This window comes from Xenopus laevis, chromosome 9_10L (assembly GCF_017654675.1).
Source record: "Xenopus laevis strain J_2021 chromosome 9_10L, Xenopus_laevis_v10.1, whole genome shotgun sequence".
NCBI lineage: Eukaryota > Metazoa > Chordata > Amphibia > Anura > Pipidae > Xenopus > Xenopus laevis.
The window spans coordinates 51,981,166-51,999,029 of record NC_054387.1 but is presented as its reverse complement, the minus strand read 5'-3'; the positions used below and the strand labels follow the sequence as shown (position 1 = coordinate 51,999,029).

The window sequence follows — 17,864 nt, the reverse complement described above, 5'->3', positions numbered from 1 at the left end:
TCCCCAAATCTGCCTGTGTGCCCCTGCCCTTAGGGTGGTGGCAGACAGGGAGATTAGTCGCCGGCTGGATCGCTTTGGATTTCCGAAGTCGCCCGAAGGTGAGGTAACTTTGAAGCGTTCACCCAGCGATTTGGATTCTTACAAGGAAGGCAGTATGGGGAGATTAATTGCCCGCAGTAGAGGAATTTTGTCGCTGGGCGACTAATCTCCTCGTCTGCCACCACCCTTAGGGTCGGGGTACATGGGCATATTCAGGGAGATTGGCGACAAATCTCCCCTTCTTCGGAGCGACTAATCTCCCCGATCTGCCTTCCCCTGCCTGCCTGGGGGCAGGCACTCGGTGCTCTTCGTTTTCCGAAGTCGTCTGAAGTTTCCTTGTGAGGCAATTATAGGCTACTTCAGAAAACGAAGCGCTCCGAGTGCCTGCCCCAGGCGATTTTCATTTTAGCCAGCGGAAGGCAGGGGATGCAAATCGGGGAGAATGTGCCTGTGTGCCCTGACCCTTATGTGGTGGGCTGTATTGGACTGATCCAAAGGTTTGGGCCAACAATCAGATCACCCTGGAGAAACACCAGCCATGTACAGACGTGCATTATTTACCAGCTAGAAGACCCAAACTGACAATCTGTGGATTCTGCCAAATGCTAGATGGGCTGCTGTAAGATGCCATGGACAGTCACTATTTATTGGGCTGGTGGATGGCAGTTTGGGCCTCTGTATACTTGAAATGCCAGGGCCTATTTGAATCCCAATCTGAACCTGCCGGCTAGTGTATCCATACAAGCACAAGCCTGGGAGAGCACTCCCCCTACACTGGCCCCTCTTCCTAAATCCATCACAATGAATTTATTATTTCACATCAGTGACGGAGGGGCCAGAAGCAGGTTCCCTGGGAGCCAAGAGATAGAACGAGCCTTTAGGAAAAAAGTTGTCCCTTCCTATTATATGGCTGTCTGTTCCTATGGTGATGTGGGAACATTTTTACGAGGTCTGGCAAATGCTTGGGCTCTACACTACTTACAAACAAACACGTTAAAGACAACAGACTTGTGTGGGAACCCCTGACATGCCCTTACAATGCTAAACAGACTGGCATGGGAACACCTGGCATGTCTATACAATGCTACTGTCTCCTGCCTCTCTATATCTACCCAACTCTGAATGACTGGCCTCTGATCTTCCAGTATGAAGGCATTCGAGCTGGGCAGACGGTATCATTCAGCTCCAATTCAGTGTACCTTGCCTCCTGCAGAACAACCGATTAACCCTGTGCCAGAAAGCCTGCAGGGGAGATAGACAAGGGTATTACTGCTGGGGGTATCAATTGTTCTGTTAAAGAAAGAGGCTGCTATCAGTGAGGACTGACTCCTACAGGCTGCCTGCCTTTGGAAATAACCAGGTGCCTCCCGGTGTCATGGATACCTCCACATGTAACCCCTGAATAGTGTAAAGAACTGGTTCATTCAAAACCCAGGCCTTTTTGGTGCCCTACTGCCCTATTCTTCTTGGGTCCAGCAGAATGCACCAGAATTATTTTTGCTTCCAGTATTTTAGTGGAGGGAGGGCACCTTCATCGTAACCTGGGCCCTTAATAAATACAGGCGTGCCTTAGGCATTGTTATCATGCTGACCATGTTTCTAATGCACAGGGCCAAATGTTCCAGACTAGGAAGGAGATCCAGTTACATCCTCCGTCCATTTCAATGGTCTAAAAGCCTGTTGGAATCAATAAGGCTGGAGTGAATGGGGAAAGGAGACAGATGTAAATTAAATTAAATTTCCTTGTTACTGCTTGATCTGCCCAAGGGACGGGCAGATCAAGCAGTTTGGTTGAAACGAAGCTAAAAAAAAGGGCTAAACTAAACGTAAAATACAGAGAGGTGGGTGGCCCATTAAGGTCCCACAATTCCCAAAACCAATTGCGCCCTCTGCACTGCCCACCACCCTGCAGCCTACAATCCCACTACTTGGTAGTTGTTGTTTATAGTAATATACTTTGCTGGGGGGTTGGGACAGTGGCAGATTAATGAGATATGGGGTCCCTAGACTACATCCACAGGCTCCCCTTCTAGGCTACTACTGGCTACAGATCCAGGCACCCAAGCTCTATACCTCGGGTATGGTTGCCACCTTTTCTGGGAAAAAATACCAGCCTTCCTTTATATTTATCTTTTTTCCCTATTAATAACATTGGGGTCAACCATCATTTTTACCGGCCAGGTCAGTAAAATACTGGGCAGGTGGCAACCCTAACCTCGGGTAGGGTTTGGTCCGGGCCAGTGGATCTGCATTAGGGTTACCACCTTTTCTGGTCTTCTATATATTTATCTTTTTTCCCTATTAATAACATTGGGATCAGCCATCAATTTTACCGGCCAGGCTGGTAAAATACCGGCCAGGTGTCAACCCTAATCTGCATGAATCTGGGCATGTACACGCCTGTGTCTTGCTCAAATAATAATGAATAATAAATTAAAAGAAAACAGAAATAATAATTAAAAAAAAATTATTTGGGCCCCTGATCACACTGGGCCCCTAAGCTATCCTAGGGGAGCCTGTGCATGAATCCGTCCCTGCCCAGAGGTGCAACATTCCACCCCCAAATACCAGGGTAGTGGTTATAGATATTTAGTGGAGACTGGACCCAAACCTGTACAGGTGACATTTTCTGTGTCATGATTAACCCCAGCACCAATAAATTGCACATCCAAGAACAAATATAAAGCTATGGGTCCCAAAACATTCCTTTTTAAAGGGACTAGTGTATGTGTGTAGTGTACGCAGTGCTGTACAGCAGAACTATACATTAATATCACAAACCTGAGTCAACATTAAATAGAGATACAGGTATGGGATCCATTATCCAGAAACCTGTTCTCCTGAAAGTTATCCCATAGGCTCCACTTTATCCAAATAATCCAAGTTTTTAAAAATCTTTTGCCTTTTCTCTGTAATAATAAAACAGTAGCTTGTACTCGATCCAAACTAAGATATAATTAAACCTTATTGGGAACAAAACCAGAATATTGGATTTATTTCAAGTTTATATGATTTTCTAGTAGATGTAAAGCTGGCCATAGCTGCAAAGATCCTATCGTACGAATCGAGGATTTGTATGATTTTCGGACCGTGTGTGGAGAGTCCCGACATTTTTCCTCAATTCATTTTTTCGACCAAACGACCGATCTCCGCCGGAGCCTAATGTGCTCTCATCATAATCTGATCGTTTGGCCCCCGATATAGCCATGCCCGTTAGTGGCATATCGAGGAAAGATCGGCTCGTTTGGCGATGTTGCCAAACGAGCATATCTTTGCGTCTATGGCCAGCTTAAGGTACGAAGATCCATATTACAGAAAGATCCATTATTCTGGAAAGTCCCAGGTGCTGAGCATTCTGGATAATAGGTCCCACCCGTACATACAACCCAAGATTAAGTGCTAAGTTTTATAAAAAAAACACGTGGAACGAGCTTCATGATCCGATCATCTTACAATCTAATGGATTTGGGGGTATTATTTAGTTGCTTTCAGAATCCCAGATCAGAACCCTTGCCCAAACAGTTCTCTCCCTCACGTACAGACTAAGAGGTTCAGCTAGAGTTAGACAATCAGGCAAAGAGTCTTTTTTCAGCTTTAGCTACTTTGCAGCTGCCACAGAAGTTCTATTTGGGTGCCCAAGTGAACGGTCCCAGCCTTTCTCTTTATTTACTAACACAAGATTCCTTCTGTCAGCTCCTGGGTGAGCAGAAATGGGTGTGAGGAAGAGGAGGGAACAGGCAGGGGGGCAGGGAAGGGGTGCTACCAATAAGCAGAGGATCAGGGACCCAAATTACATTCCAGGGATGATAACACACAATGTAGAATGAGTTTTCCCCTCTCCCTCCCCATCTCATGATCCCCCTCCCAGATCTCTGCTATTATTTTTAGCAGGGAGGTTAATGCAGTGAGTGTGTGTGAGTGTGTGACACACCCAGTCCAGCCAGCGTCACGGGGCGTCGTTCCTGTTAAAGGGAATCTTATACCCTCACACTAGTAGCCTCTAACCTCAAATAACTCAGTCTGGGCACAGAAAAGGGGCCACTTATTCCTCTCAGCTCGGATCTGCCTGCTGCCTGCACTGGCCTGGGACCCTCTTTGCCTGACAGCTTCTGCACTAAGTAAGTCGCAATTCTCTGATTGTTATTGCAATTCCCCAACTTTTATTTTCATATTGTGGTTTAATATAGGGGATAAGTCTTGTGAATTCACTAGAATCGCATCAGACCCGTGTCCGTTAATAGGGCTTGGGAGTGGCTGCGAGCAATTGTCGGGTCGGGCGATGCAGAAGACGGGGGATCTGGTTGAAGCTCACTTTGAAGGGGACAACTTTAAGTATGGCTGTGGGGTCCACTGCTTTTTTAAAGCTGTTGGGGGGCAATATTAATATGGCACACCTTCCTTGGAATCTCCCATTTAGGGTTAGTTCACACGAGGAGATTTTGTTGCCTGGCGACTAATCGCCTCGACTTCTGGGCAAGAATCTCCCCGAACTGCCTCCTCGTATTTTCCCATCCGCTAATATGAAAAGTCACCAACGTTAATGCACACGCGGCACAGCGTTTTCCGAAGTCGCCTGAAGTTTCCTCGTGATTCTGGAGAGGACCCTAAGGGCTGGGACACACTGGGTGATTTGGGGAGATTTAGTCGCCTGGCGACTAATCGCCGCGACTTTCCACGACCAATCTTCCCCGAATGCTTCCCCTCTCTCTGCGCCTGGCTAAAATGAAAAATCGCCTGCGCTAATCACACGCGGCGATTCGTTTTCCGAAGTCGCCCGAAGTTTCCTCGTGAGGCAACTTCGGGCGACTTCGGAAAACGAATCGCTGCGTGTGATTAGCGCAGGCGATTTTTCATTTTAGCCAGGCGCAGAGAGAGGGGAAGCATTCGGGGAGAAAAGTCGCTGCGATTAGTCGCCAGGCGACTAAATCTCCCCAAATCGCCCAGTGTGTCCCTACCCTAAGGGTTAGTTCACATGAGGAGATTCCGGGGGATTTTGTCGCCTGGCGACTAATTGCCTCTTCTTCTGAGCGACAATCTCCCCTAACTGCCTCAGCGTGTTTTCCCATAGGCTATAATGAAAAGTCGCCTGCGCTAAAGCACACACGGCGATGCGCTTTCCATAGTTGCCCGAGTGAATCTCCTTGTGTGAACTAACCCTATCGTTACACAAGAGAGGTTCAGTTGTACTACACCGTGTCCCTAGGGCTGCTGTGCAATTTGCTGTGAAACAAAGTTACTTTGTAGCGGGAGAGAAGTGGCAGGCAGCAGAGAGAAGTTGCTTCATTGTATCAAGCGGTTTCTGAGTCGGTGCAACTCAGGAAAGACAAACTGATTATCTCGTACGATTAGAAGAGAAATGGTGCAATAGAACAGTAATTAAACAGTCGGCTGTGTGTTGTGCCCGGAGGAGGGAGATGCTACTATGGGAGGTATTACTGGATAGGAATTACTGGGCTGGTACATCTCGGGCACGGGGTGGGGGGGGAGCTGCTGCTTTTGGCACGGGCACTGCTGGCATTGTGCACACACAGGAGATTAGGCAGCCTGGTCAGGGGGTCGGGTGTTGGGGGCAGTATCTTGGCTCTAAGCAGGGCTGCCATTCAGCTGGAGGTTGCAAAGTCCTGTCTCCTAGGGGGCAGCTATTTACAACCCCACTTGCAGCTGTTATGGAACTACAACTTATAGTATTCCCAAAAATGAATGCTGGGAGTTGTAGTTCAGAAACAGCTGACAGCATTGTATTGCAGGTTATGGAGGGCAGTAAATTAGGCAAATTTCTCATAATATACATGATCCCAGACTTACAGCAGCCTCTCACAGCACCTTGCCTTACTATACACATTAGGCCACTGTCACAGCCCCTGACACCATTTTGCATATACACAAGTGCAGCCTCGTATGTATCTTTCCTTAATACAAACATAATTTTCTTTGTATTAGTTAAATGTCTTTATTTAGCTCATTATACACTATCGCATCATTGCAGACCCGTACTATATACACACTATCCCAGTATTTCTCTGACACCCCCTTGCCTTACTATATACTCACTCACTTGCAACCACCTTGCCTTAGTATACAGACTATAACAGACAGCCCCTTCCCATAAAATATAATAGTCTGCCTCAACGTCTAAGATTATCAATAAAAGGGCTAATGATGCCCCCAAATCTGTTAGCGCCAGGGTAAACCTGAAACCTGAGCCCGGGGTTAGAGGCACAGACCCTGCCCCTTTACGATCCCCTTATTGATCCCATATGTGGCCTAGAGGGAGGGGGGAGATGGTAATAAAATCAAAGTTCAGGGATGGAAGTTGGGCAGAGAAGGAGTTGGAATCCTGGGTGTGGGATTGGAGCCTTGTTATTTATTTATTTTACACTCTAGTTAACCCTTTGTCTGGCAGTGACAGACTGAGTAGAAAAACACAACATCATTGGTAGGAGGGAGTCATGCAGATCTGTACAACCCAAACACACACACACAGTCTCATGCTGATGGAATGCTGGTGATTAAGCTCCCCCTGCTGTTTACTGGAGATACTGCAGACACACCCTTGCCTGGACTCTCATTCCTCTCACCTTCACTTTCATTAACCCCAAAGCTGTTGGGGGGGGATAGGGTTAAATTGGGACAAGTGACAGCCGGAGTAAATGGAAAAAAATAGGACAGTGAATACCAGTCTGAATATCAGGCGAGAGACCAATGATAGTGGATACCAGCACCGATGCCAAGGGAGAAGGCCAAGGAAACATCAGGAGAAAGATGCCAGTTGTGGAAATATTAGGAGGGCGGGGCAGAAGCTGCGGATACCGGTGGGAATATGAGGAGACTAAGAGAGAGAAAGGCTAGTGTCTGCAGATACCAGTAGGAATACTAGGAGCGAGGCCAGAGGGTGTGCACACCATTCGGTAGGGGTGTAACTATAAAGAAAGCAGACGCTGTGATTGCTGGGGTGCCCAGGAGGTATGTTGGACTAGTCAGTGGGTGACATTTACAAATATGATATAGAAATTTTAATATATAGATGTCCCCCAAAGTAATGGGGTCCTTAAAATGATTCTTCTGTGGGCCCAGTCATTTTTAGTTTTGCAACTGGTTGTAGAAACACTCCAAGAGATGCCATAGAGTGTGGATGCTGGTAGAAATATTAGGAGTGTGGTCAGAGAGTGAGCATACCAGCAGGAATACTAGGAGAGAGGCCAGAGAGGGTGGATACCAGTAGGAATACTAGGAGGGAAGTCAGAGAGTGTGGATACCAGTAGGAATACTAGGAGGGAAGTCAGAGAGTGTGGATACCAGTAGGAATACTAGGAGGGAGGTCAGAGAGTGTGGATACCAGTAGGAATACTAGGAGGGAGGCCAGAGAGTGTGGATACCAGTAGGAATACTAGGAGGGAAGTCAGAGAGTGTGAATAAATTGGAGAGGGATGGAAGACTTAAAGTATGAGGGTAGACTGTCAAGGTTGGGGTTGTTTTCTCTGGAAAAAAGGTGCTTGCGAGGGACATGATTACACTTTACAAGTACATTAGAGGACATTATAGACAAATAGCAGGGGACCTTTTTACCCATAAAGTGGATCACCGTACCAGAGGCCACCCCTTTAGACTAGAAGAAAAGAACTTTCATTTGAAGCAACGTAGGGGGTTCTTCACAGTCAGGACAGTGAGGTTGTGGAATGCACTGCCGGGTGATGTTGTGATGGCTGATTCAGTTAATGACTTTAAGAATGGCTTGGATGATGTTTTGGACAGACATAATATCAAAGGCTATTGTGATACTAAGCTCTATAGTTAGTATAGGTATGGGTATATAGAATTTAATTAAAAGTATGGAGGGGTGTGTGTATGGATGCTGGGTTTTCATTTGGAGGGGTTGGACTTGATGGACTTTGTCTTTTTTCAACCTAATTTAACTATGTAACTAACTATGTAACTAATACCAGTAAGAATACTAGGAGGGAAGTCAGAGGGTGTGGATACCAGTAGGAATACTAGGAGGGAAGTCAGAGAGTGTGAATACCAGTAAGAATACTAGGAGGGAGGGGAGGCCAGAGAGTGTGGATTACAGTAGGAATACTAGGAGGGAGGTCAGAGAGTGTGAATACCAGTAAGAATACTAGGAGGGAGGCCAGAGAGTGTGGATACCAGTAGGAATACTAGGAGGGAAGTCAGAGAGTGTGGATACCAGTAGGAATTCTAGGAGGGAGGTCAGAGAGTGTGGATATCCATAGGAATACTAGGAGGGAAGTCAGAGAGTGTGGATACCAGTAGGAATACTAGGAGGGAAGTCAGAGAGTGTGAATACCAGCAGGAATACTAGGAGGGAAGTCAGAGAGTGTGGATACCAGTAGGAATACTAGGAGGGAAGTCAGAGAGTGTGAATACCAGTATGAATACTAGGAGGGAGGGGAGGCCAGAGAGTGTGGATTACAGTAGGAATACTAGGAGTGAGGTCAGAGAGTGTTAATACCAGTAAGAATACTAGGAGGGAGGCCAGAGAGTGTGGATACCAGTAGGAATACTAGGAGGGAGGTCAGAGAGTGTGGATACCAGTAGGAATTCTAGGAGGAAGGTCAGTGAGTGTGGATATCCATAGGAATACTAGGAGGGAAGTCAGAGAGTGTGGATACCAGTAGGAATTCTAGGAGGGAGGTCAGAGAGTGTGGATATCAGTAGGAATACTAGGAGGGAGGTCAGAGAGTGTGGATACCAGTAGGAATTCTAGGAGGAAGGTCAGTGAGTGTGGATATCCATAGGAATACTAGGAGGGAAGTCAGAGAGTGTGGATACCAGTAGGAATTCTAGGAGGGAGGTCAGAGAGTGTGGATATCAGTAGGAATACTAGGAGGGAAGTCAGAGAGTGTGGATACCAGTAAGAATACTAGGAGGGAAGTCAGAGAGTATGGATACCAGTAGGAATACTAGGAGGGCGGTCAGAGAGTGTGGATACCAGTAGGAATTCTAGGAGGGAGGTCAGTGAGTGTGGATATCCATAGGAATACTAGGAGGGAAGTCAGAGAGTGTGGATACCAGTAGGAATTCTAGGAGGGAGGTCAGAGAGTGTGGATACCAGTAGGAATACTAGGAGGGAAGTCAGAGAGTGTGGATACCAGTAGGAATACTAGGAGGGAGGTCAGTGAGTGTGGATACCAGCCAAGTCTGGACTGGTAGTGAAAATAAGCAAGTATACAGAGGTCCAAAACAGCCCCCACTAGCCCACTAAATATTGACTATGGGCACGATATGAATATTGTCTATGGGCACGATATGAATACTGGTTAAGAGAAAAGTTACAGCGGGCACAAGTATAATTACCACTTAAGAGACAAGTTGCAGTGGGCATGGGAACCAATGTCAGTCATGAGTGCATTGGTACAAATACAGCTTGGAAGGCAAGTTATAGTGGGCATGGGTATGTAAACCAGTTGAAAGGCAAGTTGAAGTAGGCACTGGTGTCTTGAATAATAATGCTTCAGATGGAAGTTGAGGGTCAGTTGCAGTGGGCATAATTCAAACACCATTTTAGAGGCAAGCATGTATAGTACAAGGGGAGACAGAGGTAGATATAATGGCCTGTTTATCTTTCCCTTAGGAAACTCAAAGCCTTGAGAGAAAATGCTCCTCTTACTGCTGGGAATCATTATCCTGCACGTTGCAGTTCTGGTGCTTCTATTCGTCTCTACTATTGTTAGTGTAAGTACAACAAACGTGCACACTCCTCCTTATTGCACTCCTTCTTTTTGCATGTCTTACCTGGGGCAAGAAGATTTCAATTCTGCTGTCACGTAAACCCTCCTGTGCCCTGTAAATGCCCCAGACCTCCCTCTGGTGCCTGCACAGGATTTATAGAGATCACTAGGCCCAGAAAGGGAAGCAGTCACAGCTGTCTGTGTCTTTTGTAGGAAACAGCAACTATAGGGGCACTGGGCAGAATGTCCCAAATGTCATGCCGAGATATTTTATCAATGAAAAGCCAACAGCCTTCACCAAGTACAGCAATATGGCAGCTCATACTATACTGTCTAAGAGAAACAATACGGCAGCTCCCAGCAGGGTCGGACTGGAATGCCAGGGGGCAGGCCCACTAGAAAACGTTAGACCATAGACCCACTCTTCCTCTCTTTATCCATCCTGTTTATTCTCTTAATCTCATTTCTTTACACACTGTAATATATCTTTCCATCTATTTCCTTGTACAGAAATAAGGAATGACAATGAAATAGGCCAAATTGTTATGAGCAGGAGGACCTACCTGGAGTCTTCCTGGTATCCTGGTGGGCCAGTCCAACACTGGCTCCCAGAGAAGGAATGTTAAGGAATTTAAAGGGAAAATGTTCCCTTTAAAGTGTATGTGTACTTAGGAAGAGAATTGCTGTAGGGCATGGTAAGTATGCCAGGCATGCACCTGTCCAGTGGCCAGCTTGGCATGTAGTTTTTTTTGATTACAAACAGCTCCTTGTGCTTGGAAGGTCTCTATGCCACCTCTGAGGCACCTCCCAGGCCAGGTATGCACTTCCCACCCAGACTACATACTTATACCCACAGTCACATCCCCCTTGGCATACAAGGAGAAGCACTGAATTGGGCAGTTGGGTTCATGCTGCACAATGAAAAGCCCTACAATCTGTAGTGCAGCTCTAACCCTCTGGACTTTGTGTTTTCTTCATCAGAGCTGGCTGGTGGGCAATGGCTATTCAGCGGATTTGTGGCAAAACTGCAGTGGACCGGCCACCGGAACCTGGCAGTGTCTCACCTCATCCAGCAATGGTAAGTAGAGCGAGTGGTGGGCATTCTAGTAATTGTTTATAGTCTGGTCAAAGATCAGCTAAGATTATTAAGTGTACTTTTCCATTAAATAAATACACTAAGCTATGAGTGACCCCTAGTGGCACACCTAAATCCCCGCACTTTCATTATTCCACAAATTCCTTAGCATCTGAGTCTGGCCTACCATAGCTAATTTATGATTGGTCAATATGGGATACCCCCCCCCCCTTTAGTCAAGTTTTTTGACTATTACATTTTACACTTAATTTTTTAAATTGAACTTTATTTTGTTAATTTATACTGAAAGTAAATTGTATTTAATGGTTACAGGTGCAATGCATAAGTAAATTTACCAATTACATTGCTGTGGCTCATGGAACCCATAGCAACCAATCGACAGGTGGCATGTTCTGGTCACCTGTTTGTAAATCTAACATCTGATATGGGTTACTAGAGCTAATGCAAATATTGGTACATGTAATGCAACAATGTCTATAATTTTTAGGCATGAACCATTTTTTATTTAGAGCAAGCATTTCTTCCTTATATGCTATTGGTATGAGCAGGCCACACCCCTTTATAAATGAAGCGATGAGAGAGAGATTACTTGAGCAATGGAATAGTTGGCCTTTGCAGAGTCAGATGGATGAGAGTCATGATGTGCTGATTTAATGCATTAAATCATCTCTGTATCCCGTAAGGATGAGTGCCCATTAGCATGCAGAGTGCTTTCCTCCTCGGAGAGCTGTAAATAAGTAATGGTGTTTCCCTTCTTGCCCCCTCAGAGTGGCTTCAGTCTGTGCAAGCGATGATGATCCTCTCCATTATCTTCAGCGTCCTGTCTTTGTTCTTGTTCTTATGCCAACTCTTCACACTCACGAAAGGAGGGCGCTTCTTTCTTACGGGATTCTTCCAGGTCCTTGCTGGTAAGAGCCTTCACACTAGTCTCCACTCCCCCCCCAATATCGTTCCTTTGGTTACATTCCCCTGGTGGCAATCTTGGTTGTACTATGGTGGTTCCACAAAGAGCCTTGGGAGCAAGAAATATAAAGTAACTTATGTCTCAAATATCTTTGCCTAAATTAGAACTACATGTAACTATGAACTACATGTAACTATGTAGAGCATTGGTTCCCATACTGGGGAACTGATCCCCTGGGAAGTCTGGTACAGAGCTGGGGGGGGGGTGCTACCCTACCCTTTTGCATCTACAACTTAAAGGCCAGTAAGGGTGAGATTTGGGTTGAATATTTTTTTTTGTTGTCCTTGGAACACTACTAATCCTAAGAGTGCAAGTGCAAGAGCCTAAGCCAGTAGGACCCATCCACTGAGCACTGGTGCCCATAAGATTTATTCTGTACCATATGAAAGATCCAGTGCATAGTGCAGATCCCAGTACTCTTTGACCCTTGTACTTAACATCTGCTGAAGCCATACATATCTAGTGTTGCCCCCAGATTGCCTCTTATGAATGCAGTGTTAATGAACACAGTACCATCCAAAGTGCTCTCTTGCCTGGTGTTGGCCTCACATGACCTTGGGCAGATGGAAAATTTCTCGAATTTGGTTGACGGCCAATAGCTGTCTAAAAGAACAAAGGGCAGAGCTGTGAGTTATTGCTGTCCGAACAGACTAGAATCTATTCAGTATCTGAATGGGAAAAGCCAATAGGATTACCGTCCTGCTGCTTTCCAACATAGCACATCGGTGACTCATGGGGGAGCTTAATTCCGCTGCTGTTTGCTCAGTCAGTGTTACCCTGGGGTGATGATGTGGAATAAGCAGGGCCACAGGGTTGGAAATGTAACATGTTTCTATTATCTTTTTTACCCTTGAGCCACATTCAAATCTAAAAAGAGTTGGGGAGCAACACAAAGATGAAAAAAGTCCCTGGGTGGTGCAAAGTAAGGGCTGTGAATCACAGCCTGTGATTCTTTATTTGATAGTCCCTATGTGGACTGGATGCCTACAGGAGGCTCTATTTGGCAGTACATCTGGTTTTTATGCAACCAAAACTTGCCTCCAAGCCTAGAATTCAAAAATAAGCACCTTCTTTGAGGCCACTGAGAGCAACATCCAAGAGGTTGGTAGGCAACATGTTGCTCACGAGCCAATGGTTGGGGATCACTGATCTACTGTATGTGTCAGTCTAAAAGCAGCCATACACGATAAGATCCGCTTATATGGCAAGGTCGCCAAATGAGCGGATCTTAACCCGATAGGCCCACCACAGGCAGAGCAATATCCTAGGGCCAAACGATCACATTACAACAAAGTACATGGGTGCAGACTGTTGGATAGAGAACTGCACCGACTCATTGATGTGGACCTCGCTCTGACTTTTTGTATCCCTTTCATTGGAAACGGTCACATTACCATGATATAGGCCACCCAAGGTAGGCCTGTCAGAGGGAAGATTCACCTGTTTGGCGACCTAGCCAAATGAGCGAATCTTACAGTGTATGGCCACCTTAAGTAGAGTTTTGATTAGGGCTGGTGTGCAAAGAGAAGTATACACCAGCACTCTGTACAACCCATATGCATCCACTTTCATATTTATTCTAGCCTAGAATTATATGTGCTTTAACTGTGGGTTAAAAAGCAATACTCTAAATGCAAGGGGTGCTCAATGACATTTTGCATTTTGTCACTTGACTAGGTTATTAGCCAGAGTAAGAGTTAAGTTTCCGTGGGTGCTGCTGCTGCATTTCTCAGCCATTGTTTGGCTTAGTTTCAAATGCGTCTGACACAGCCCTGCTTGTATTTAAATGTCTGTGCTGGGTAAGTGGGTGGCTGGTTGAAATGGCTTGGCATGTGGAGAACCCACTCGTGCACTTTCTGGGAACAAAGTAAACACTGTGGTGGAATTATCCGAGTCTGGGAATGTAGGTGTCCAGCCGTTAATAGCGGGATTTTATTGGAAGTTGAGCATAGAATGAAACAAGGCTATATCTTCTGCTTTATCCTATTAAAGGGGAACTCAACCCAAAAACATTGCTTTGTACAATGAGATCCTAATTGGCTATGTTATTTTTCTCTACAGCGGCTTGCGTTATGGCGGGAGCATCCATCTTTACGGTGCGGCACACAGAATGGCAGACAGCGGAAGTAGCCAGCTACGGCTTTGCCTATATCCTGGCATGGGTGGCGTTCCCCCTTGCTGCAATTAGCGGCATCATTTACATCATCTTGAGAAAACGCGAATAAGAAGCAAACCGCGCCCAAGGCTGTTAAAAGGAAAAGCTCCAATTGAAAGTCACAATAAAAAAGGGGAACCCAGAGATTCGAAACCAAAACATTTCAACCTTCCCTCACCCCCCCAAAAAAGAGAGAGACAGAGTGGTGGGGGCAGGTTTCTGTGTTAATTGAAGATGTAAATAGTATCTATGGTTTAAAAACCTATTTATAACACTTTTTACATATGTGTACATAGTATTGATTGCTTGTTTGTGACCGCTAGCTTCCGTGAGCTAAACACCAACCCCCAAATCAAAGGACAAGTACTCATTACTTGTTGTGCCTTACAAAATATGCCAACAGTCTTAATGTATGCCAAATGCCACCCTCGGCTTGTAGATAAGATTGCCAATCAAAACGGCTGCCAAAGAGAGAGAGAGAGAGAGATTAAAGGCTGTTTATGATACTGCAATGGGGGTACCATTCTGCACCCTGTTGTTGTTAAGCTCCCCCAGGTCCATATAATACATTAAGAGAGAGGCTGGAGACCTGGTGGCTTTAAACAAGGGTGTCTAAATTGTAATTGGTTGAATGGCATGAGAAGTGGTTGTTATGATGCAAGTGCCCTCTATTGGCGTCATCAAAACACCTTCTGACAATTGCACTGAGACTGTCAGAGCTGTGGGAGTACAAATATAAAGCAGGTTCTAGACTGATTTGACCTTTTTAGGGCATTTAGAGGGAAGGAAAGCAGTAACACACTGGATTAGCCCTTTCCTTCCCCAAAGTGAGGGAAGAGGGCGGCGACGCTTGTCCAGGACAACGCCAAGAGCGTCCGCTCATTCCCTTGTGCTATTGCTTTCTCCTGCAGTATTTTGCCTTATGACCTTCTGATAAAGGGAGATGGGCCTTTCTTCTAATAAACCCGTCACTGCCAGAAGAGCTTGCAATTTGTTACAGAGTCCAAGAGACATTCTTGTCTCCATGCTAAGAACCTACAGAGAGATTACAGTATATGTATATTTTTTAATGTAACCGATGCGCATGTATGATACATATATATAAAGTATATAGGAAAATATAAGGAAGACACATTGTTAACTGAATGTTTTAGTTAGTTCCCCTTTAAACATCCCCTTGCGCAGCAGAGGCTGATAAACATTAGTCTGTAGTGGTTCTTTTGACATATAGGTTAAAGAAAAGTGGTGCTATTATTGAGTTCTAGACCATTCCTTTTACTTTTTAACCTCTGTGTAACGTTTGACCCAATAAATGTTCAGTATAGTTGGCTGAAATAAGGTCTATGCAAGTATTATTGCCGATGCTGCTCGGGACACTGCTCACTGGATGTGGCTACGGTTACGGTACCTTGCTGTGTGTGCTGAATTGCTTTCAGTGAACGCCTTGGGTGGGGGAGGGGGTCGTATGACACTGGCCCCCATTTGTCACACATCGGGAGAATAGGAAATAATTGAATAATTGATTAAATGAAAAAGGGGCAAGTGGGTCAGTTCAAGCTGCACTGAAGATATGATCTAGATTGCAGTATTCGGTTTAGGAACTGACCATAATAATTATAAGCTATGTTGGCAGACAGTAGTCACATTATCATCTATTGAGCCTTTGATGCCCTTAGAATGGGCTTTACCAAATCTTGTGGCCCCTAACGTTACTTCTAAAGGCCAAACATTCATTACACTAATTAAAAGTGGCAAGTGAGCAGTATTATTATTACTTGAACCAATCTGCTAACATACAAGACCTATAATGCAATCATATATCTAACTAGTAACAATATATATCTAACTAGTAACACCAAACATCCCCCACAGTAATTCTAAACAAAAAATGCCACCACATTTCAGAAAGACTTCAGTTAGTAAGGTTTGCCAGTAATGGAACTCTGAAGCGGTTGATGCATTTTCTGTATTCCCGCTTGTCAGTGCAAAGGGACTGAGAGAGATTCAGTGTGACAAAACACTAAAGATATCACTAATTACCACTGACCGTAACTAACCCCTGGCAAAGCAAGGTTGTGTCATGTGTCCTACCTGCCTACGTAAGATTTAGGCTTTGTATAAGGTCAATGTCAGGAAAACAAGTGGAATTAATTTGTTTAGATTAATAATACCATCTGATCTTTTCCATGTAGGTGGTGGACATGTTCATTTCTACTCTTGATTTGCCGGTGATTCTAGATGCCAGATGCTTGACACTCTTGAGAGTTACTAGTTATTCAACCAACTTGGCTTTAATGAATGACCTTACAGTTAACACTGGAGCCATTTAATTACCTGGCCTGGTTACTCTAATTAAAGACAGAATTCTGTTTTCTGCTCTTTAACAACACAGTTGAATGCTTTAAACCTGTTGATGCACCAGTGTGTAAGATGTTCTGGTGCAACAGCATAGTTGGTATCTCACTAACTATAAAGAATGGGGTGTCTAGGCTTTCACAGTGAATGATCAGTTGTGGACAAGACGCTGATCTACTATTTACTAAGCTGACACCTGGTACTTCTGCCCCCTTCTTATTCCTTGCTCCTCCTTTCTTATTTTTTGCCCAATTTTGTAAAAAAATATCTGTGTGCTAAATGGAAAAAAATAAAATTCAGAGTAACTCAATGGCTTCATGTCTGTCTTTAAACTCGGGGTGCAGCAATGGTGTCAGGCAGCCAGTGGGAAATAGGGGGCCAGCTGTACTCTGCTAGGGGTAATATCCAAAATGTTTATTTGGAGAATAGAGAGGATTTTGAGCAGGGCGTGGAATTTAATTGTAATTTCAGCTCAGAAAGGGGCAGTTATTTGCTTATGTTAACCTAACGTGTACTAGGCAGTGGGTTATTGGCTCCCCATGCTTAGGGGTTTAGGGTGGGACTTCATCGCATGTATTGCCCGATGATCTCAATGGGTGGCGGTTGCTGTCTTGGCCAGAACATCGTCTGATTGGGTCGGAAGATTGCGACGTACGATCATTAATCGGATATGAGGCTTAAAATGCTTAACCAGCTTAAATGACCAGCTTAACTTGCAGGGGCTCAAGAAAGTTGCACTTGTGGAGCAATAGGGGGTGACTGTTCTTTACGGTAGCTAGTGTAATAAAGTATTACCTATACTGTACCTCACTGCACCAGATGCATCACACTTGAGCAAATGACCAAAAAAGAGACAGCAGTATCAATACAAACCCCAGGATCCTGGCACTCACACCCATAAGGGCCTTGTTTCATCTGAAAAAGTAATACAAACACTGCCCCCTCTTGAAGATGTATGGTGTGCCTGCATCTGTGATTCACTTTACACTGGCTTTGCTTCAGGCTTAAAGGGGTGGTTCACCTTTAAAGTAACTTTTTTTGTGTTATAGAACAGCCAATTCGAAGCAACTTTTCCATTGGTTTTCATTATTTATTTTTTATAGTTTAATAGTTATTTGCCTTTTTCTTCTGACTCTTTGCAGCTTTCAAATGGGCGTCGCTGATTCCCTTCTAAAAACAAATGCTCTGTAAGGCTACAAATGTATTGTTATTGTTACTTTTTATTACTGATCCTTCTATTCAGGCCTCTTCTATTCATATTCCAGTCTCTTGTTCAAATAAATGCATGGTTGCTAGGGTAATTTGGACCCTATTTGCCAGATGCAAACTGAAGAGCTGCTGAATAAAAAGCTAAATAACCCAAAAAACATCATTAACAATAAAAGAAAACCAATTGCAAATTGTCTCAGAATATCACTCTCTACATCAGGGGTCCCCAACCTTTTTTTACCCGTGAGCCACATTCAAATGTAAAAAGAGCTGGGGAGCAACACAAGCATGAAAAGGTCACTTGGGGTGCCAAATATTGGCTGCGATTGGCTATTTAGTAGCCCCTATGTGTACTGG

At 44.8% G+C, this 17,864-nt stretch overlaps 1 protein-coding gene across 1 annotated transcript; it reads left to right on the top strand.

Annotated features, from left to right (window-relative positions):
• Positions 1-4,071: 4,071 nt before the first annotated feature.
• pmp22.L (peripheral myelin protein 22 L homeolog) lies at positions 4,072-16,608 on the top strand. Its single transcript, NM_001086816.1, is given in 5 exon segments — positions 4,072-4,157; positions 9,632-9,732; positions 10,710-10,806; positions 11,592-11,732; positions 13,850-16,608. Coding segments are annotated over 4 exon segments (480 nt in total). The 5' UTR covers positions 4,072-4,157; positions 9,632-9,654; the 3' UTR covers positions 14,014-16,608.
• Positions 16,609-17,864: the final 1,256 nt, after the last annotated feature.